Source organism: Carassius gibelio, chromosome A1, assembly GCF_023724105.1.
Source record: "Carassius gibelio isolate Cgi1373 ecotype wild population from Czech Republic chromosome A1, carGib1.2-hapl.c, whole genome shotgun sequence".
Taxonomy (NCBI): domain Eukaryota; kingdom Metazoa; phylum Chordata; class Actinopteri; order Cypriniformes; family Cyprinidae; genus Carassius; species Carassius gibelio.
Window position 1 is genome coordinate 28303162 of NC_068371.1, and position 20769 is coordinate 28323930.

General features: G+C 37.6%; 4 protein-coding genes and 1 long non-coding RNA gene across 6 annotated transcripts in view; 2 read left to right on the forward strand and 3 right to left on the reverse strand.

Annotated features, from left to right (window-relative positions):
* The window catches only part of LOC128017514 (uncharacterized), an 8193-nt gene extending 6184 nt beyond the window's left edge, over positions 1 to 2009 (forward strand). Inside the window, exons 3-5 of the long non-coding RNA XR_008184475.1 lie at positions 72 to 228; positions 1221 to 1386; positions 1625 to 2009. This is a non-coding gene — a long non-coding RNA (uncharacterized LOC128017514). The remainder of the gene's footprint in view (positions 1 to 71; positions 229 to 1220; positions 1387 to 1624) is intronic.
* Positions 2010 to 2058: 49 nt separating this feature from the next.
* On the reverse strand, positions 2059 to 8636 carry LOC128017503 (RING finger protein 122). The gene is made up of 6 exons (XM_052602927.1): positions 7585 to 8636; positions 5675 to 5825; positions 5186 to 5228; positions 4783 to 4824; positions 4014 to 4096; positions 2059 to 2816 (listed from the first exon to the last, which is right to left on the reverse strand). The coding sequence occupies exons 1-6, from the start codon at positions 7607 to 7609 to the stop codon at positions 2693 to 2695; spliced, it is 468 nt and encodes a 155-aa protein (XP_052458887.1). The 5' UTR covers positions 7610 to 8636; the 3' UTR covers positions 2059 to 2692.
* A 2320-nt stretch (positions 8637 to 10956) lies between these two features.
* On the reverse strand, positions 10957 to 13392 carry LOC127945503 (calcium homeostasis modulator protein 1-like). The gene is made up of 2 exons (XM_052541851.1): positions 12793 to 13392; positions 10957 to 12260 (listed from the first exon to the last, which is right to left on the reverse strand). The coding sequence occupies exons 1-2, from the start codon at positions 13342 to 13344 to the stop codon at positions 11562 to 11564; spliced, it is 1251 nt and encodes a 416-aa protein (XP_052397811.1). The 5' UTR covers positions 13345 to 13392; the 3' UTR covers positions 10957 to 11561.
* A 1889-nt stretch (positions 13393 to 15281) lies between these two features.
* Positions 15282 to 18697, forward strand: LOC128017533 (inositol 1,4,5-trisphosphate receptor-interacting protein). Its single transcript, XM_052602941.1, has 2 exons — positions 15282 to 15470; positions 15711 to 18697. Exon 2 carries the CDS (start codon positions 15712 to 15714, stop codon positions 17617 to 17619), a length of 1908 nt encoding a protein of 635 aa, XP_052458901.1. The 5' UTR covers positions 15282 to 15470; position 15711; the 3' UTR covers positions 17620 to 18697.
* On the reverse strand, positions 17797 to 20654 carry zp3c (zona pellucida glycoprotein 3c). Of its 2 annotated transcripts, none has more exons than XM_052602956.1 (8): positions 19959 to 20654; positions 19635 to 19747; positions 19447 to 19550; positions 19041 to 19212; positions 18534 to 18660; positions 18358 to 18446; positions 18088 to 18164; positions 17797 to 18002 (listed from the first exon to the last, which is right to left on the reverse strand). In XM_052602956.1, exons 1-8 carry the CDS (start codon positions 20499 to 20501, stop codon positions 17860 to 17862), a joined length of 1368 nt encoding a protein of 455 aa, XP_052458916.1. In that variant the 5' UTR covers positions 20502 to 20654; the 3' UTR covers positions 17797 to 17859. The 2 variants fall into 2 exon arrangements, with proteins under 2 accessions (XP_052458916.1, XP_052458910.1); XM_052602950.1 differs by having other exon boundaries at positions 17797 to 18005.
* Positions 20655 to 20769: the final 115 nt, after the last annotated feature.

Below are 20769 nucleotides of genomic sequence, written 5' to 3' on the forward strand. Positions count from 1 at the left end.
TTTTGTATAATTTAATTTAGTAGTTGTTTTAAATGACAAAACAGCAATTAACAGTTTGTTTGTGTTATTAGAGATGAGCAGGAGAATGTGTGGGTGGCCGTGTTAAATCTGGAGTAAATCGTGTACGGGACACAAGAAAGATTGCAGAAAGTCTTTGAACGGGCCAACCAGTTCTGTGAACCTCTTCCTGTGCTCCAGCAGCTAGCCGACATTTACGTCAAGATCAAAGTAAGCTCTATGTCCAGTCATGTCATCTGCGTGCTTGTTAGTAAAGATGCAGTAGTATGTATTTTGGCTTAAGGGTGGGCGGTTTCCACAAAAATAACTGTTTTCAACATTGATAATGATACGAAATCAAGGATCATGTGACACTGAAGACTGGAGAAATGATGCTGAAAATACAGCTTTGCATTACAGGAATAAATTACATTTTCAAATATATTCAAATAGAAAACAGTTATTTTAAATTGGAACAATATTTCACAGTGTTCTTTTACAGGATTTTTTTTTTTTTTTTTTTTTTTGTCAAATAAATGCAGCCTTGGTGAGCATGAGACTTTTAAAAACAGTTTTAAAAAATGTTTTACGCTGTTTAAGTGTTATTTAAGTACTAAAATAATATATACATGTGCCACACAAGCCATCGAACATTAGTGTACAATATGAAATACCATAAAATATGGATTTATTATATATAAATATGAATTTAGAAATAAACCCTTATGTTAACTATTCTTAACATCAATGATGTTATATTAAAATAATGAAATATTTAGTGATATTAATATGGCCACCAGTATTATGTGTACCACATGTTGTTCGGCAGATGAGAACAAATCAGTTACCTCAAAATAGAAAGCCCGAATTACTTTTTCTATGTTGTGTGTGTGTGTGTAAGAGTTTGAGAATCTTTATAAAAGCATAGTGAAACGCTTCAGACAAGAGAAGACAAGAGTTACTGCAACTTCTTGCTACAACAGCATCAGAGCGACGCTTCAGATGTCCTTCTGCAGAGGGTGCTGCACAGCCTGTCCAATAAGAAACATGAGTGCCAGCTACACTTTATACATGCATACTTAATTCCCACATGTATACGTGCATTGAGATTTACTAGGTATAGATTCATTCATGATCAAGAATCTGAAAAGCTATTTGGATGATATTCAGGCCCTGCGGGTTGCCTGAGCAGCTCATGCATTGTTTCCTTGCTGTCTTTCCAGATATGGACCTGATTGTCAAATTTGCCCGGCTGAAGTTTCAGTACAAGAACGCTGAGAGAGCCAAATCCATGTTTGACAAGGTCCTGAGTACTTACACCAAACGCACAAACCTGTGGTCCATATTCATACACTTGATGGTGAAGTATGGCTCTCTGAAGGAAGTGAGGTAAACACAGCTGCAGGGTGATAGTCAGAAAATGTGAACAAGAATTTACTTCATAACAGTCAACTTTATGAATTCTTAAAGACATAGTACACTCAAAAATGAACTTTTTTTATTTACATTTTAATTTTATGAAAGTTGATATATGTAGAGTGGAATTTAATCTTAAAATACTGATCTGAATTGAGTTGTTTTGTTTTTGCATAACATATGATCGAAAATATGTTTCCGTTCCCTCTAGAGAGCTTTTTGATCATGTCAGTGAAGAAGATTAAGTTCTTCTTCAAGCTTTACCTGGAGTACAAGAAGAAGAACGGCTCACCTGAGATCATCCAAGCGGTCAATCAGAAAGCCCTAGGATATGTGGAGACGAAAGGAGCAGAAGCTGCCAGGATATTTGAGGACAAAGAATCTTTTTGCCACCCACCCATATTTAATCCATCTGCTTTTTTTCCTTATTTGCTTTTTTGTTATCACCTGTGCACCTATTTTCATATTGCTGGAGGTGCATTTGCATGCGTTTCCTGAACTGTCACATCACTGAATGTCTATAAATGACCACATTTTCCTATTTGATAAATGATGATTATGGGTTAAAATATTGCTGTAATAAATTTTGCAATAAAAGTTTTGAAAAGATCTTTATTCATCTTTATATATATTATATATATATATATATATATATATATATATATAAAGGAAGCTTAACCACAAAAACATGACATTTTATTCGAAAAACAAACAATACAAAATAACAATGAAAAGGGAACAATTCAAACAATGAACACAATATTGGATAAGAACTGCTGGTTACTGATTATATATTTAATATTTCTGTAAGGACTACGCAGGATCTTCAAGAAGACCGTCGTACCAGTCAAACAGACAAACCTACAATATATACGGCTGTCCATTGACAGCAGAATTTGAATTGCCTAAGTTTAATGTTTTCTTTTGTTGCCTGGTTAGAGCCCCTGAGGCAAACTCCTGAGATTTTTTACCTCTCATTTTGACGTCCGTTACACAGCATGCACGTTGTATCTCTCGCTTTAGAACCTCGGCACAATACTACTTTATTATTATTATTATTGTGGCACAATATATAGGAGATTATTCTTAAGTTTGGCTACTGGCAATATGGTACTGAATCACTAGTGGAAGCTGAACGCTGTCATCCTGGAGTCTTGCGTTCTCCGGTCCGCTGTGGCGGTGCATATAGATGGCTTTGGAGAGCCTTGGCAGGTCATGTGATATGTTCCAACAATCGCAGAAGGAGTTAATCTGGCCGTGGGCCGTACAGTTTCTGGGCTCACACCTCCTCTGGGTCTTGCAGCCCCTCGGCTCCTCGTGGGGCATCAGCGTTGTGTAGACGCATGATGGGTTTATTGCACATCGGGCAGACGCTGCGGATCTCTAGCCATTTCAGCAGGCACCTGCAAGTTTCAAAGAAACAAGAGATTTCTTAAAAAAAACTGGTGCGAATGGCAAACTAGGGTTTTGCACTTTTACTTGTCCATGCAAAGTTTGTGACCACAATGCTACGTGGTTGCTTTGCAGTTGCTTGTAGTTTGATGCATTTAGGAGTTTGTGAGAAGTCAAAAGTATTAGCAATACTAAGAGTGATGCATATTATCAACATTTATTCTACAAATAAATTGCACTGCATACTAATATTATTTTCTTTTATTAATTTCAATTTCTTAAATGTTTAGTGTGTAAATGGACTTATCCAAATAAAATAGACATATAGCAATATCACAATCCTAGCCGAAAATAATAGAAAATAATAGAGACAACAAAGAAGTGTCGTTAAAGACCATCTTTTGTAAAGAAATACTTCCTTCTGCCATGGATTCAAATCTCAATTTGACAGTTTAACAGCTAATCTCAAACCTGTATTAGAGTCGAGTATTATGAGAGAGAGATTGACTGAGCAAGTGTGATTACCTGCATCTGACACAGCATTCATTCTTCAGCTCAATCTCATATTCACAATAAAACATTAGAAAGCGATATCTTTGGCGTACTATCCTTTCATCTATTAAGGGTGATTTCTGATGACAGTGCTGCTCACTGGATTTGTTGGCTAAGGTGTTGTTGAAAGTAAAAATAACTTTCTTGTGTACAACTCTCAGTGGGTTCATGAGCGTTGAATGCCCACTGATGCCCTGGAGGTCAGATCTCCAAAAGCATTGAAGCAAATTTTCAAATAGACGTTAGATCTTTTTTAACAATCTGCTAATTTGAACTCTGAACAACTACATTCTTGCATAAAAACTCTTTAAGCTACGTTCCGTGACACAAAAAAACAGTATTATTTATAAAAATACAGTGCATTTGGGTGTCCGCCAAGTGGAGTGCTTAAAAACGGACCAGATTCAAGGACCAGAAAGAACCATTTTATAGATAGATAGATAGATATATAGATAGATAGACTTATATTTTACTGTCCAGAAAATGTCACATTTACTTCGATAAATAAATAAATACAAATAATTGTGAACAATACGTTAATTGTGAATGATGAGTTTTCCTCTGTAATTCTGCCGGCTGTATATTCCAAAAAGATCTTGGCATCAAGTACATGTGACATTTCCAATGAAGTAAACACTGGTTTCAGTGGAACTCACTTCTTATGGAAGGTGTGTGAACACGGGCACACGCCCAGCTCGTCTCTAGTCTTGAATTCCTCTAGACATACGGCACAGGGCTGCTGTGATGCAGAAGAAAAAAAATATATTAGTCTCCTTACACACATAATTCACCCACTTGAGCAGTAGGAATGCTGGTTGTAACTTTGCCAGCATTTTCTCTTTCTTTGGTTTCAGTCATACTTTTTCCTACTGCATGATGATGCTAAGGGGCTGGAGTTCCATTCTCTAATACTGGATATCAGTTTCATGTCTGGGTTTTCAAAAGGCAGGTCCCAAAATGGTCAAGAGGACCAGAAAATCTTGCAGAGGTCTATTTGCATAATCAAGAATTTCCCCTGAGGTTTTTACGAATCAACAGAACACATCATAACCTAATCGAGCCTCGCTTGCAAAGGAATTTTTAATGCACTGGGAGATCTGAAAAGCAGAACTAGCATCTTTGATTCTGATGCTTAAAAAATAGAGCTGGTCATTCTAAGGAAACATTGCCAAATGGTGATTTAATCAACCGGATACTGAACTTTGGCACATATTTTGGTCTATTTATTGTGTACTGGAAATCATTAATTAATTAAATAAATAAATTAAAATAAATGTTATGCCATAACATTTCCCCCTTTAAAAATAATAAAATAATGCTTTGATATTTCTGACGTCATGCACATTTTTAATAATATTCATTTTCAAACAGTCACGCCTGGTCTTGAAATACAAAGGTACTTTACAGAGAGCTTATGAAACTTACTCCCAGCAGGCTCAGCTTCTTTCCAGCGCCTTTCAACACCACCTTTCAGAAAAAGAAAATAATAATAATAAAGAAAAAGAACAATGTGTTGTTTAACGTTACAGTAAATCGCTTTAAGCTGTGAACCATTCAAGCATAATTTCTGCACTTCTAACACCACCGAACGGAACTGCATATTCAGAAACAGCTTTCCGAACACTGAATTTCTGAATTTGGGCGAACAAACGAATAACCAGCTACCTAACGCATGCCATTGGCCAAAAGTGTATATATATGCAACAGTATCACATCTCACATGCTAACTATAATGAGCAGCCTATATCATGAAGGTCATCGGTTAGATTGGATTTCATCAAGACTCTGCTGTATATTTACATCTAACTATATTGTGTTTTATGCCCACCTCATTGTAGCTGTACTGCTCCCTTGTACTCTGCTGTTTCAACCTGTAATGAGAAGAGAGAGAAAAATGAAACACTTTTGCACTTCCTGAGTTCAGCTGCAAAAACTGTTGTGGGTGGTGCAAAAGAGAGATGTCGTGATTGTGTAATTCATTTTGCTGCAGCATTTCCTTTCTCAAACTCTCTCATAATCATATAAAATATGACGTAATATATACACTAGTTTCTACTAATAACTTATACTGTGTGTCGGCTCAAGGTCTGATGAAATGTGGGATTCAAAGTGTAATTTAAATTGCACTATTAAAAACGAATAATGTATGTGAATAGGACGTTTAATTTGAGAAAAAAAAACAGACAATGTCAAGGTCTAGACATGTCTTCCTGTGTCTTTCTTCATGTCTTCACAGGAAGCAAAGAGCAGCAGAGGACACAATCTGATTTGTGTAACAGCAGTTGTGCGGGTGTGGTGAATGTGTTTGGGTTCGTGCCTGAACAGATAGCAGCAGAAGATTACACTGAGCATGAAGATGAACATGCCTATGCCCAGGACAATGACATAGACATTGAGCGGCAGACGGTAGATGTCTTCTTCTGACATATCACAGTCTGAATGCTGCAGCCCTAGACCACAGAGGCAGCCTGCACACAAACACACACACACACACTTGAAATCACACACAATGGCTTAAAAATATTTGAGCAGGAAGAACACGCTTCATTATTATGATCATTTTCAGGGGAATTCCAGGAAATTAGCTATGTACAAAACAAATAGGAACAACGGTGCATTTCCCGACCAAACAAACCACCATCTGGCCTTTCAGCAAGCCGTGTGTGTGTGTTAGTGTGTGTTACTAAAGTACTGTTTACTGTATGTGAAGTTCATCTCCATTCATATTCTCCTGTCAGTCAGCATAAGAGGTAAAGATTAACGCAGCGTCTGCAGGAATCTATTCATCTATTCATCTAAGGTGCTTATATAGAGGAGCTTCCACAGAGATTATTGTAAGCTCGTGTCATTCTGATGAGACGGTAAAGTGAGATTTAATGGATGCCATATGCACAGGATTCAGATCTTAAAACAATTTGGTGATTGTATTATTAGTATTATATTATGGCGTATATGGAAGCAAAGATTTCACTTCTCTACAACTGAATGCTGTTTAATTACCGTAAATGATTATTATGTAATGCTACTGACTGATTATCATATATATATATATATATATATATATATATATATATTTTAAATTTTTGCGAACATGGTACCTTAGTATTACCATGGTACAGTTTTGTTAGTGGCTGACATTTGCACTGTGCAGTGCATATAGTTTTCTAATTATGGTCTATATTCTTGTTAACGCTTTATTTAGAAGAAGTTTGCTTGCTCAGCAGCTTCCTGTATACGTATATTCTAGTTATGCATGTATGCGCATACACACACACCCACACATATGTATATATGTATCATTCAGATGTTTGGTGTCAGTAAGAGTGAATTTATTTATTTATTTACAGAAAAATGAATACTTTTTTTCGTCAAGGACACATTAGATCAAAATCAAAAAGATGTTTTTAGTGTTACATAAGATTTATTTTGCAAAGAAAAAAACTATTCATTTGAACATTGTATTTATTAAGAATGAAGAAAATAAGTTAGTAGTTTCTACTGTATATACTTGAGCAGTAAATCAGCATATTATAATGACTGAAGGATTATATGACACTGAAGACTGAAGTAATGATGCTGGAAATACAGCTTTTTCATCACAGCAATACATTATATTATAATTTTTTTTAAACTGTAATAATATTAATAAATGCAACCTTGGTGAGCATAAGAGACTTCTAATTAAAAAACAAACAAACAACAATGTATCCAAACCACAAACTTTTGAGTGGTATATGTATATATGACCCAAAATCCTTAATAATATATGAATATGCAAATATACCCGATGTTTTATTTGTTTTATCTGGTTAAAGTGATCCGGTTGACAACTTTACATGATATATACATGATCAGAATCTGAGCAATTTCCACTAATAATGAGAATTCGGTCCTTGATCGTCTCATTGCTGAGTGTCACTGTTTTGAACCTTTGACTCGTTATAGGTCGATCCCCGATTTTCGTCTAAAAATGAAACTCTAGACATATCGGTTTTCAGAAGAGCAGAAGGCTGACAGCATGCGGGTTGTTAAAAACAGTCTATACACAACACACACATTTTCTTAATCTTAACAAACTGCTCTTGTCTTTTCCGAATAGTTCCCCTTGACTTCTTCAAACTGGTTTCAACATCCCGAGCAGCGATACCACTTCAGTGACTAATGCTGAAGAGAAAAAACAAAAAACCAATTCAAGTTTAGCTTGGACTTTTCGCAAAGGCCACTCACCGTTACACCATTGGAATGGTTGCATGTAATCCGACGCCAAGCACTGCTGCAAACTCACTGCTTGTCTGGAACAGGCAATGCGGGGGCTGGAGGACACAACCGAAAGCTTGATTCCAGCTCGAATTATTCCCCACAATTTCCCGTAACTTAGGTCAGACGGGTCTAAAGACCAGCTCTTCAAATGACAGGGTGTGCTGTCTTGATTATACTTCAATTATTCCTCCATTCATCCCACTTTTATGATGTCAGCATCGAAGAACAAAAGATTCCGATCACTCTTTGGCTCCGCCGATGTGAATATGCACAAGGTACTTTGTTACACAGACAGAAGGTCCATAATACACCCTTGAAATTCTTCTTGTCTTTGAGAACCAGTCCATATGTGGCTGAATGCCACTTCAGATGTGGTCTTCTTTGTGTTGTCATACACTAAAGTTAACAAATTCCTTAAGAATAATTCCTGTGTAGGGTGGTTTAGCGAGCACTAAACATCCATAACACACAAGACTCCATCTACAGCCTCTTGTCTTCCTTCAAACCCTTACTGCAGGAGACTTCTAGCTCTTCCTCCTTGACGTTGCTCTCGACCCGTCTCGTTTTTTTGAGCTATATTCCTTTATCGAACAGCAAGCGGTTTAGAAATGGAAGAGAGCAGTCTCTTCGCCACCATCAAGCCACTGGAGTGTTTATGTGTGCGCCTGTGTGGGGGAGTATTTTTTCTCTCCACCTAAAACCATCTGCTCTCTCAATCCTTCCATCGGTAAAGTGGACCAAAAAATGAATAGTCCCTTAGCTCATTCAACAAATATCCGAGCCAAAACGCAAGCAGCTGGAGTTATAGATGTGTTCTAGTGAGGCCAGCCAGTAATATTCTCCAGGAAGGCTCCTGCGTCTTTCCTGGCCGCACAGTTTCAGTTTGTAAACAGATCTTTGCTCATGTGATCCTGGTTTGCCTCGCAACTCTGTCCTCCAATCCCTCCCTCCCTTCGTGAGCGATTCCCCTCCTCCAATCCTCTGCGCGACTGCAATCACAGGATGGCCTCCAATGCTTCTATGTCTTGCTCAGAGGGCTGCAACATTGTAAAGGAAGTAAGGCTGCATGCATGCATGCGCGCTGCTGCAGAAAACAGAAGTCGAAAGGTGACAGACAAAGCAAGATATAGGGCAGACTGAATGAGTGAGTGAGTGAGTGAGTGAGTGCATTGACAGGTATATACAGGAGATCTGATGCAGATTATGTTGCTGTCTGACCTACTAAAGCATTGACGTGATCAGAGCCTGTTGATTTTCATCCACGGAACATAATTGCAGCTTTTAAATGGAGAAAAGGGGAGAAAATACAAGAGACTCAGGGTGACCAACCCCCAACACTAACTCTGGAGACAACAGCTGCTGCTTGCCTAACAGCCATGTGCTCTCTGTTTGTCACACTCAGCTATCTTGATGACTTATCAGTGTGGTGTACGAGTTCAGTTTTGTGCTAAACAGATTATTTGCTGGTTATCTAACAAATCACAAGTTAGACTTCATTCTGAGCATGTCATTCACTGTCATAGAGGTGTTTCTTATTGTTAACTAAAACTAAAGCAATTAAAAATTGTTTTTTTCAGTAACTGAAAGTAAGATGAAATAAAATTGAATATAGATATTAGATTCAAAACGTACGCTTAAATGAAAACTAGAAATGTTGCCTTGGCAAATAACTGAAATAAGCAAGTTTAAGTTGAAACTAATACTGAAATACATATAAAATAATATTTAAAAAAGGAATAGAAATGACAAAAACAGATAAAATGTCTAAAACTTTACATTTAAAATGAAAACTGAAAATAAATAAAACATTCTAAAGATAAATAAATATTATAATAGTATATAAAATAACACTGGTTTCTTCAGTGTCATTGATAGGATTATTAAAATTCATATATATATATATATATATATATATATATATATATATATATATATATATATATATATATAATTTATTTTAAAATCTTTAAAATCTTTTTGTTAAATGAAATTCACATTGAAATTCTTGGGAAAATGTTTGTTCCATAAATATACAGATTTTATTGTTTTACCTGTAATAAAATATTCATAATAAAAATGTATCCATAATTTCTTTTTAGATTATTAGCTGTTTAAAGGTTCCATCTGATGCCCATTTTCCACAAGATGATATGATTCTTTAGAGTCTTAATAAAAAGTCTGTAACATAGTTTGGTTAAAATTTCTCCATGTTAGTGAGAAACAACAGCGTTTTTACTGTCAAAAACAGCTCTGTCTACAGCACTTGCACTTTAAATGTAAATGAGCTCTGCTGACCCCGCCCCTCTCTTCTGAACCGCACTCTGAGAGACTGTAAACTTTAACTGCATTCATCATAAAACTAGCTAACCAGCACATTATTAGTCGATTTGCAAAGATTCATTAAAAACCCTTACACTCACTTCTTCTGGAGGTGAAGCTGGATCTGCGCAAACATAGATGCATTTAAGTAGATCAGGGGCGCATTCCCTTCAGAAACAAACGTTATCCACTACATCTTCAGCGGCTCAGACGTAAGGAGTAAATGATGACTGCTAAGTTCATTATTACATACAACAATAGGCCACCTCGATCGCTTAGGAGACATTCTTGTCTACATCTGCTCCAGCAGTAAAACAATGGCGGACTGATGACGGCTCACTCAGGGCGGTCTAAGGTAAGACTGTTGCTGAAACGCCACTGTCAATCAAACTATCATGGGCGGGACCTGTCTCTGTGACATCACAGAGATTTGAGAAAGGGGTAAAGATTTTAGTAGATTAAAAAAATGTAAATTTATCATTATAGGGTGGTGGTGTACACACACTGCCGACACACATTTCAGTTCCAACATCTTATAAAAGTGCATGTCGCATTAGATGACCCATTTAATACAATCATCATCTAAACTGAGTTAATCAATCACACATAATTTCAGTATTTATTGTGTGGAAATTATTAAGGCCTATATTTTTTTTTACATATTTGTGTGTGTGTGTGTGTGTGTATCCCAGTGAGGCATAACTTTGTCCCTAACTAAGTTTGTGCATTTGGTTAGTATTTGAAATATGAGATGAGATTAAGTAAACAAATGAAAGGTCAATGTATTACAACAGAATGTTTTTTTATTGAGTCATTTTTCCAAAGTATTAAATTGTATATTAAGTGTTCATACAATGCTACATATGAAATTAACCTTAGCAAAAAGTAAGATACATTTTAGTAGAAAAATGATATAAACTAGAGCAGTGGTTCTCAATTACAGTCCTCGAGTACCACTGCTCTGCACATTTTGTATGTTTCTCTGATCACTTCAGACGTTTGTTCTAATCGACCTTAAGTGCCCTGCGAAGTGTACATCAAGATATTCTTCCATGATTCCAGTTTGAAGGGAGCGTGTCCTTATAAGGGGTGTGAGACGTGAAATGAAATGGTATTTATTTACAGAGTAAAGAGCAAATAACCCTCTGTAGGGACCATGTCAATCGGACCACAGTTCACAGGAGCTCTCTTCTAACGAGCTGCTTTTCTGAATCAGGTGAGTTAAATAAAAGAGCATGGAAAATATGCAGAGTTGTGGTGGTAGCGGGAACTGAAATTGAGAACCACTGAACTAGAGAGTATAAAAAAAGCCTGTCAAACCTGGTGAGATGTGCTGTATATATTGCCCTCTGGTGGCACAAAGTGACAGAATTTTATTTCAAATCTGTATACATTCTTATGCTTTATGGTCACATTAATTCTCACATTAATTTACGACTTTTACTGTTTTACTATATTTTGCACTCTAAATAGTGCCACATCTTTAATATTAATATAATGTAAAGATCAAACTATAATTATAATTCATTGCTTTAGCTATTTAATGTGACACGTAGGCTAATATATAACTGCAAGACCTTAATGTATTTTGGTGTTTAAGACAACATACGTGACATCTATATATCTCAGACCTTGCTATAATACACTGCCCATGCTTTCCTTTGAGTATTACCGGGAGAAGAGACACAACCATTCATGAATCCGTTTTGGCTTGTGCTAGCATTGCTATGTCTATTAGTCAAACCGTTTTGTTCAGTGCTAAAGCTAGCATTGTTGTGTTCCTTGCCCAATTCACTCTGGCCAATTTCAAGGCCAGGATTCACATAACCGCATCTGAAGCCATTTTGGCCCTCGTTAAGGTCAGTTTTATCACAGACATTTCCATTTTGATTTTTGCTAGCATTTATGCTACAATCGCCATTTTGCCCGGTGCTAGCATCGCCAGACTTTCTCAGAGTCAGCGGAGGTTTACACGTGTGCCAGTCCCACAGCACCTTGTTCATGGTGTCCAGTCGACGAACGCCCATCAGTTTGTCTTCATCTGTAGCAGGTTTATCGCCCTCATCATCGCTATCATCTCCATGTAAATTATCCTGGAAGCTTTGAATCTCGCCACTAATACCTTCAAAGTATTGCTTGATGCAGATCTTGGCGAAACCTTTGGCATGTTCTGTGCAGGTCTCATCAAACACCTTGCGCTCCGTGTCTACATAGTGGGACCAGTATTTGGTTTTGAGAAAGGCGGCCTGAGTGAAGCAGGGACGAATGGCTCTGATCAGAAATGCAGCGATCGTGATTATCAACAAGAACAACCATCCAAAAGCCTGGAACATTTAGAACACAGACAAACAAATATTCATTAGTAACATTACTATTATAGCTTAAATTTGGATATTTTATAGTACAGTGCCATTAAGTCAAAATCTTCAAGTTTGTTAGTCTTTTGTGTCTTGCCCTCCTTGTGCAAGGTGTCAATGGTCGTCTTTTGGACAACTGTCAAATCAGCAGTCTTCCTCATGATTGTGTAGCCTACAGAACTAGACTGAGAGACCATTTAAAGGCCTTTTGCAGGTGTTTTGAGTTAATAAGCTGATTTGAGTGTGGCACCAGGTGTCTTCAATATTGAACCTTTTCACAATATTCTAATTTTCTGAGAAACTCAATTTGGGATTTTCCTTAGTTGTCAGTTATAAACATCAAAAGTAAAAGAAATAAACCTTGGAAATATATCAGTCTGTGTGTAATGAATTAATATAATATACAAGTTTCACTTCTTGAATGGAATTAGTAAAATAAATAACTTTTTGATGATATTCTAATTATATGACCAGTACTGCATTAAGTAGATCTTTTTACCTGTGAAATACAGCTTATGTATCTGGTGGCGGCCTCTCTTGATAGGATGTGCTGGCCATCATATATATGCTTGCATGGTATTTTGGCCAGTGTTCGTAAGAGTTCCTCTTGAGACAGTCCGTATCCACTTACATTCTTGCCAAATTCTGACATATCCAGGTCCATACTGTAGGCACACAGGAAGCTTTTACCATCCATCAGAGTCACTGAGATCCAAACGGCTGGCGCGATGAGCGAACGCTGGGATATGGACACACACATGTAGCGCATGACCGCAGGGTCCTTCCTCCGCTGTCCCATTGGCCGTTTCCACTCCTCCGCCAGCATCGAGACATTGTTGTTTAGTACAAAACCCAAAAGGAAGAACCATATAGGTGGAATAACTAGCATACTGATCCCATACGAGTAGTTGTATTCAGGGATACAGGGACAGTTGAATTCAAAAGATGTGTAGAGCTGAGCGCTCGCCAGGGCCATGATGCCACAAATACCATTCATAAAAGACTCTTGGTTGGACTGGAGAATCTGGGCCATCATACGGAACTTATCCATGTTGATATGTTGGTTGGTCTATCCTGATATTAGCCTATGAGAAGAAACTGTGTTATCTGAGGGTCAATATTGATAGATTTTCCTTTATTTTTATCAGTAACATTCTGCATGTCTTTCATAAATGTTTTCTAAACTCATAAAAATAAAGGATCTAAAATAGTTTTTTTTTTTCAGTGATCCGAAGTTCCTTTTTTCTCCTATAAAGAATTTTCTTTGTGCAGTGGAAAGGTTCTCCATGGATACGTTTTATTTATTGTGTATGTTGAAGTCAACATGAAACACATTTTAGACCTATTTTACTTCCATAACTGGATAATTAATGAAGAAAAAAAAATTATAAAATCGTTTGGGAATAATGAGAACTGAATAATGAAAAATGTATAACATGTTACAATAAGTTTAATCTAGAAACGAACAATACATTTTAAAGCATTTATTTATCTTATTTCAGAATTCACTAAGGTCAAAAGTCGTATCCGTTAACATTAGTTAATGCACTGTTAGATAACATTAATGTGATAGTTTTTTAACCAATATTATTGGGTTAATAAATGTTGTAAATATACTTTCCTTACTATTAGTTCATTTACTGCATTAACTAATGTTAACAAATGAGACCTTTTTGTAAAGTGTTACCGAAAATGTATTTGCAGTGGCTTTTAGACAACGACTGCATTTTTTTCTTCTCTATTAATGTGCTTTGTTGAATTATACATAATTAGACCCATTGGGTCACAACACACAGTTCATTAACTAAATCATTCAAAACTTGAAAATAAAACCGCTCAAAAAAACAAATCTGTCTACTCACAGAATTTTGCAATGTGCTGCCGAATATTCATCCACCTGTCGAAGCAAAGGATGTGTTCCTCATACTCTCTCTCTCTGACTCACAAAACAACATACACACCTTCTTCCACGTGATGCAAAAGATTCTCAGCTCGTAGGTGGAAATGTGAATCTGTTTATATCTTAATCTTCAGTCTGTTTGTAATTTTGTCCTCACAAACATCATGATTTCAGTTTCAGTGCACATGTGAGTGCACATATGTCTTTGTAATTGATCATAGTATATAGTAGATTGCATGTATTTACATAACTGGTGATACCATGGTAACAGGCAGAGAACATGCAAAGGTATTGCCTCTCCCTATTCAAATCGAATCTTCTGTGGGATTCCAGATACTGTAGTGGAAAACTTTTGAATCATTTATAATCATGATTAAATCAACCATATGCCCTTGAAAAATATCTTACAACTCAATGCTAACAATACATTATGTACTAGGTAGTCTGTATGCAGTATGTACAATGTTGCAGAATATATGCATCCCAATGCTAATTAAATATAAAAAACAAAATACATTTGAAGGTAAAGATATAGAGATTTGTGCCAAAGTCGTGACCAATGCCAGTCAGTGTGTTGTAGTTTAGGGTGCTGTAAGTTTGATCTGAGAGTCCAGTAAAGAGTTGATACTTCTTTAAATCTGACTTGACAAAGGCTGATTACAAAACTACAACACATCCCAGAAAATATTACCAAAATATTCACCAAATCTGTTCACCAAAATGGTTCGCTCGTTCACATTTGATCACCATTTCATCTTTATCCCTGTAGGTGGCGATAAGTGAGTCTGCTGGAGTAACATACATAAATTATTTACTTGATATTCATTTATAAACACAGTGCAACACTATAACAGCATTAAATTAAACCCCTTTTTTTAAGAATGACAGCTAAAGGATCATAATTATTTGAGTGATCAAAGTCAAATCTAATGTTAAATCTAAAAGTTCTGGAATTAATAGCTTAGAAAACACCACTGATAATACTTTCAAAAAAAAAAAAAATTCTTTTGACTACTGAATGATTCACATTTTATCTAATGGTCCATGCAATTGGACAAACCTGTATATACCATTGCATGCAGAAGTATGTCACTGGTGTACTATTTTAAAAAAAGAGGAAGGGCTGTGTGACGGTACACTGTTCAGGAAGTGTGGTGTCAAACTCTGACAGGGTACATCCTGTGTGAGAAGTAAAAACCGAACTGAGCCTTGCAATTTAGCTTTTCGGCTTTACACGGAGAGACTGTTTTCTGTGCCTAAAGTTTGGGTTCTGAAAGGTAAGTCATTTATTCATAAAATATCCATTAAACAATATTCGATAGCGTAAATGAAATATTTCAGAATGACGGACACAAGTGCTACCAGAACATTAAAACAGTTATATATTATTTCAAAAAGCAATTTGATACTCAAACAGTTAATTCTTTATTGCTAATGATGCAGGTTATAGATTTTCAAATATTTTAATACGGAAATTCAGCTTTGTGAGCAGGAAGTAACTTTTTTCTCACTAATAGGATGGAGGACACATTACTAAATGTGTTTGTCGTGGTTGTCAGTCTGCTTCTCTCGAAGGATCCCAATGTCTTTCATGACCAAGATGACAACATCATTGTGAGCATGCAAGAGCATGAGCACTTTCTCATGGAGGAGGGGGCAAAGCTAGAACAAGGGGAGCATGATGTTGCCATGGAAGAGTCACAAAGTCATCACAGGGTGCCGATAGGAGAGGGGGACACGTCAGATGTTCAACAAATTACACCAAATGTCAAGACCACTAAGCTGCATGAGGAGCAAATATCCCCAGTCGGAGAGCAAAATGACTTCCGCCAAAAGGCATTTGCACCAGATGACCAGGAAATATTAGATGTTGACACAGACAAACGGACATTGTCTATGCCAAAGGAAGGCCTAACACATGAGCATGTCAACATGGACCAGTCGGGGCCCACTGTAGACCAGAATGTCTCTCAGGGGGATGCGGCTCAGCTGGAAAAGCCACAATCGGACCGGACTGACACCCATCATGAACATCAGGCTGGTCAGGGATTAAACCAAAGGTTGACAATGATAACTCGAGGGAAACAATCTAGTGACCAAGACGACACCTACACTTGGTACCTCTGGAAGACACTCTCCTTGATTTCATTTTTTCGTATTTTGAAAATGTTCATCAGAAAGGGTTCCAAGCTGCAAAGGAAGAAACCAAGATGCTTGAACATCTCCCAGGTTTCTGATCTTGATTCCAAGACCTTAACTAGCTTCCATAACCAGTGTGTCCTGGTTCCACCCAGTCACAGTTGGCAAACTTGTGAGTTTGTGGAGGGTTTTGTGAACGACCTGCTGGAAGCTGTGAGGACTACATGTTCAGAAATGGAGGTTGATAACTTTGTTGGCGTTGGCAGCTTATACGAGCAATGGGCTTCAAGAAAGAGCATCGAGTGTGACATCCATGTACCCATCGTCCCTCCAAAGCCTTATAGCTTCGAGTTTGAGCTTTTGAAAGAAAGTAGAGGTTCTTCAACCATCCAGTACTGTTGCAAAGTCAAGATGACCAAAGGAAACACCAGTTTAGCCAGCTGTCCTTGCAACAATACCAGCCTAGATGACGACGATACGTTGTGTCTTATACATCCGGATAAAAAAGATCATGTAACTGAAAGCAACATAAATGACCTTCTATGCCAAGAGAACAGCTCGTATCTTGCTAAAACACATGTTGTGAAGTGGTTTAAGACAGCCATTAGGAAAGCATGGGATGAGATCAGCCACAAGTATGAGTTTGAGCTAATATTCCAGAATAGGGAAAACCCTGGAAGTCTCAAAGTTCGGTTCAGGTCAGGTCGGGTCATTCTGTTCAAACTAGCACCTGTAGTCAGATTTAAAGACTCGGAGGTACATCTGATCCCATATCCTCCCTCTACCATAGTTTCTGACACCCATTGGCCCATATGTTTTACGCGTTATGAAAATGCCCTTCTTCAACACATAACCAATTCACTTCCAAGCAACGCATGCCATCTTCATTGTCTACAAATTCTTTCTTTTCTACACAAATACCAAACTGGCCTGACTGGACCATGTGGGATAACAAGTTACCACTTGAAGAACACACTATTACATCTTCTGGTCAACAAATCCTTATCTTGGGACCCTGAGCAGATGGCTTGCAGACTTAATGATCTGCTGACTTTCTTACAGCAAAAACTCAAAGCTAAATCACTTAACCACCCTCTGGTTGGGAATGGTCTCATTCCTAACGAGATTGGATTTCCAGAAGAGTTCAGAGAGGGAAAACCGGTTAACTTGTTTCTGCCATTATTGTCTAATGAAGAGTTGTACTTTAAAACAAATAGACACTTACTGGAGATGATTAGAAATATGCCAGTGCTGATGTACGAATATGGATCAATTACAAACACTTAATTTTTTGAGATACTGTGCCAGAAATGTGTAAATGTATTTTTGTTCAGGTGTTTTCATTCCATAATGCATTCGCTCTCTGGGTGACAAATGTTAAAAAGACAATAATTTGTAACTTCACTTTATCACATCAACTTCACAAGGCATATACACAAAATTGGCATTTTAGAGTATCTTAAGATATCTGCAAAAAAAAAAAAAAAAAAAAAAAAAAAAAAAAACACCCCAAACTAATTTTTTTTTCTAGTAATCATCAGATTCCCAGAACAAATCAAAGTCATCATGGCCAGATAAAGACGATTCAGGCATGGACTCAGGTGAAAGAGGTGATGAGGTTTCTGGGCGCATCTTCAAATCCCAAGAATCACTGGTGATCAATGTCTTACCTACTAGAAACAAAGACTTAGCCAGCAAGGAAGAAATTTCAGTAAATCAAACTTAAATTAAGGAAATTAATCAATTTATACAGACCAGATGGAACTTGAGGAGTAGGACATGTAGATGCACAACAGTCACATATGGTGATGCCACCGTGTAACTCAGTCCACCTAAAGCACACAAACATCTAAAATTACTATACCCTCAGACTTTGGGTGGATGAGTTTAAAACTTTTAGGGAAAAAAAAAAAAAAAAAAAAAAAAAAAAGAGATTAGTAATAGATTGTGTCAAGGGATATCATTAGAGCAGACATTTTCAGCATTTTGGGAGTACATTTGTGCTCCTCATGTGCTTAAACTCACTGGTTGGTTTGTGCATCATACGTGCATGACTTGGCAGTTGGTGTAGGGGTCTGTGGTCCAAAGACCAACTCACAATGCATAAACATGGTCTAGAAAAGGGAAGAAGGGAGTTTTATAAAGGAGAATAATAATAAAAAAAAAGTTAAGAGATCTTTTAAGAATTTGTTTTTTATTACCTGTTTGGACTGTGGCAGAGAAATCATGTTTTCAAACAGAAAAGCTGCAACACAAAGCCTCACAGTCATCTTATTAACACTGGTGTGGAACTTTGTCAGAAAGCTGTTCTTGCTGTCCACCAGGCATCTACACAGATGATATTAAAGTTGGAATGAGATCGAAATTGTGGTCATTTCTTCTCCATTGTGACACAATCTTATTATGATCTTACTGTATAGTAAGAAGGGGGGGAAAGGAAGGATTTTATTTATTCATCCATAACTTTCTTTTTTTGAAGGGTTGGGGGGGGGGTGAGTTCGTTAATGTATTTAAATATTACAAGGGCCAAATTGGATCGCTTACAATAAAAACGTAAAAACATTTAATGTGGAAGTGGTTTAGTGTGGACTTTAATACAGTGACCCAAGTAAATCCAAGCTGTGGTCAAACTTAACCCAACACTTACATTTTCTGGAAGTGGCGACACAAGTGGATCGTTCATAAAACAGCATGGAAATCATATTTACCCATAATTCTCCACCACAGAATATTTCTCCACCGCCTGAAGGTATGGAGTGGAACTGACAAAACAACTGTTCATGTACAGCCTTTTGTTTGCAACCCTGGGGCCTTTGGCTTCGAAGCATACGGGTTGGCCAAGGACAAAACTCTGGCCATCAGCAAGCGAGTTCCAAGATGCTAAAACCACAAATCAGTTTACACTTAAAAACAATTTCAGTTCTGTACATGTTATTCTCAAATCAACAGAATTTGTAACATAACGTAGATCACAAAACTAATTTGGCCAGTGCCTCAAACAAACCAGGATGAAAATGAAGCCCATGCTGGAGAACGTAAGGCATATATATTTTTTATAAAATCAACTCAAACTATACAATTGTGTTATAAATGAATCAAAGTTAATAAATATACCGTCCATTGCCGTAAGTGAGAACCCTGCTGGAGTTTGTAGGCCCCTGTACAAGGTTCCACCTGCTATCTTGGGAATGAATCCAACCTGATAAGAGCGATGGAACCTTCAAATTTAAACAAGACAATCAAAACTTGAATTACGCATTTAGCGTTTCAAAACATGCCACAGAAGTGAAAAACCACTTTACTTTGTGTAGCTACAACGAATTTGCATCGAAAACGGCAGGTCCCTCACGATCAAACCGGTGGCACTTGGTGTATAATGGAGCGTGTTCGTGTAAGTCACTCGATTGGCATCCTCCTGAAATTAAACAGGTCACCAAAAGGCCACGTGCACACTAGATCCAGGAGTGACACCGCATTGAAGCGAATCCCCGACTCGCTCTCGAAACTAACCGTAAATAGCCCTTTTCACATGATTATTACTTAACTGTGTAACATGATGAAGCACTCGAAATTAATTTGATAGACTAGTTAAACTACAGTGTGTACATGACCATACAGTCACCCACCTCTCGTTCTACACCACATCCTTTCAGAGGATACAGAAGATAATAGTGAGTGGCCGTGGCTTTATTGACAGCACACGTTCCCAGTTTCAAGTGCGTCCTCGCGCCGGGACTAGAACAAAAGCTCTTCAGGACTCTCACGTACATCCGGTCCAGGTAACACAAAACCTCCACCGTCTTCGGTTCACCGGGGACTGGAGTAGCTGATATCTCGGTAGGTGCTGTGGGCAGAAGTATCGACTGCACCAGCGGAGGTATCGGTTTACTGCCCTTCTCAGGGGTGAAATGCTCTTTGTAGAGTTCATCCGCTGGGATACGTACCGACGCCGGTAGTTTTAGCGGAGGGTTCGTGTTTAAAAGCCTTTTGGATTTTGGCACAAACAAGTCACTGTCATAACCATTTCCGCTTGATGGTAAACTTTCCATCGATTCCCATTCTGCCTCAGGATCAAAGTCATCAGCTTCAAAAGAGAATGAGTTCACTAAATGATTAGTGTTGAGAAAAACAGCCAGCAGCCAGTTCAGCCACATCCTCTGATATTTCATTGCTAGCTTTTCTGTGCTTCAATACTTTTCTAAGGCTGTCCCTCCATCTCAGAGTGATTAATGTGCTGGGAGGACGTTTGTAGTAACAGAGTGACAAGAAACACCTGCTGATAATTGGCTCAAACCTGTGAACCAAACAGAGTGAAGGAGCGCCACTGAAAACAGGTAAAGTTTGACGTCTGGATAAAAACTGCTATTGTATGTATCATAAAAACGCCTACTTGTAAGACTTCATCATGTTGGATAACAATTGTGAAGTTGAGTTTGA

Bases quoted from the DNA above. Each gene is read 5' to 3' on its own strand.
- LOC128017503 (XM_052602927.1), bottom strand. From the start codon at position 7,609: ATGCAACCATTCCAATGGTGTAACG. The intron at 5,826-7,584 runs GTGAGTGGCCTT...GTTTGTGTGCAG, and splicing joins ACCATTCCAATGGTGTAACG to GCTGCCTCTGTGGTCTAGGG. The intron at 5,229-5,674 runs GCACGAACCCAA...TTCTCATTACAG, and splicing joins TTCTGCTGCTATCTGTTCAG to GTTGAAACAGCAGAGTACAA.
- LOC127945503 (XM_052541851.1), bottom strand. From the start codon at position 13,344: ATGGATAAGTTCCGTATGATGGCCCAGATTCTCCAGTCCAACCAAGAG. The intron at 12,261-12,792 runs GTAAAAAGATCT...TAAATGTTCCAG, and splicing joins ACATAAGCTGTATTTCACAG to GCTTTTGGATGGTTGTTCTT.
- LOC128017533 (XM_052602941.1), top strand. From the start codon at position 15,712: ATGGAGGACACATTACTAAATGTGTTTGTCGTGGTTGTCAGTCTGCTT.
- zp3c (XM_052602950.1), bottom strand. From the start codon at position 20,501: ATGAAATATCAGAGGATGTGGCTGAACTGGCTGCTGGCTGTTTTTCTC. The intron at 19,213-19,446 runs GTATATTTATTA...TTGTGGTTTTAG, and splicing joins CTCACTTACGGCAATGGACG to CATCTTGGAACTCGCTTGCT. The intron at 18,165-18,357 runs GTGAGTTTAAGC...TGTGTGCTTTAG, and splicing joins TATGATGCACAAACCAACCA to GTGGACTGAGTTACACGGTG.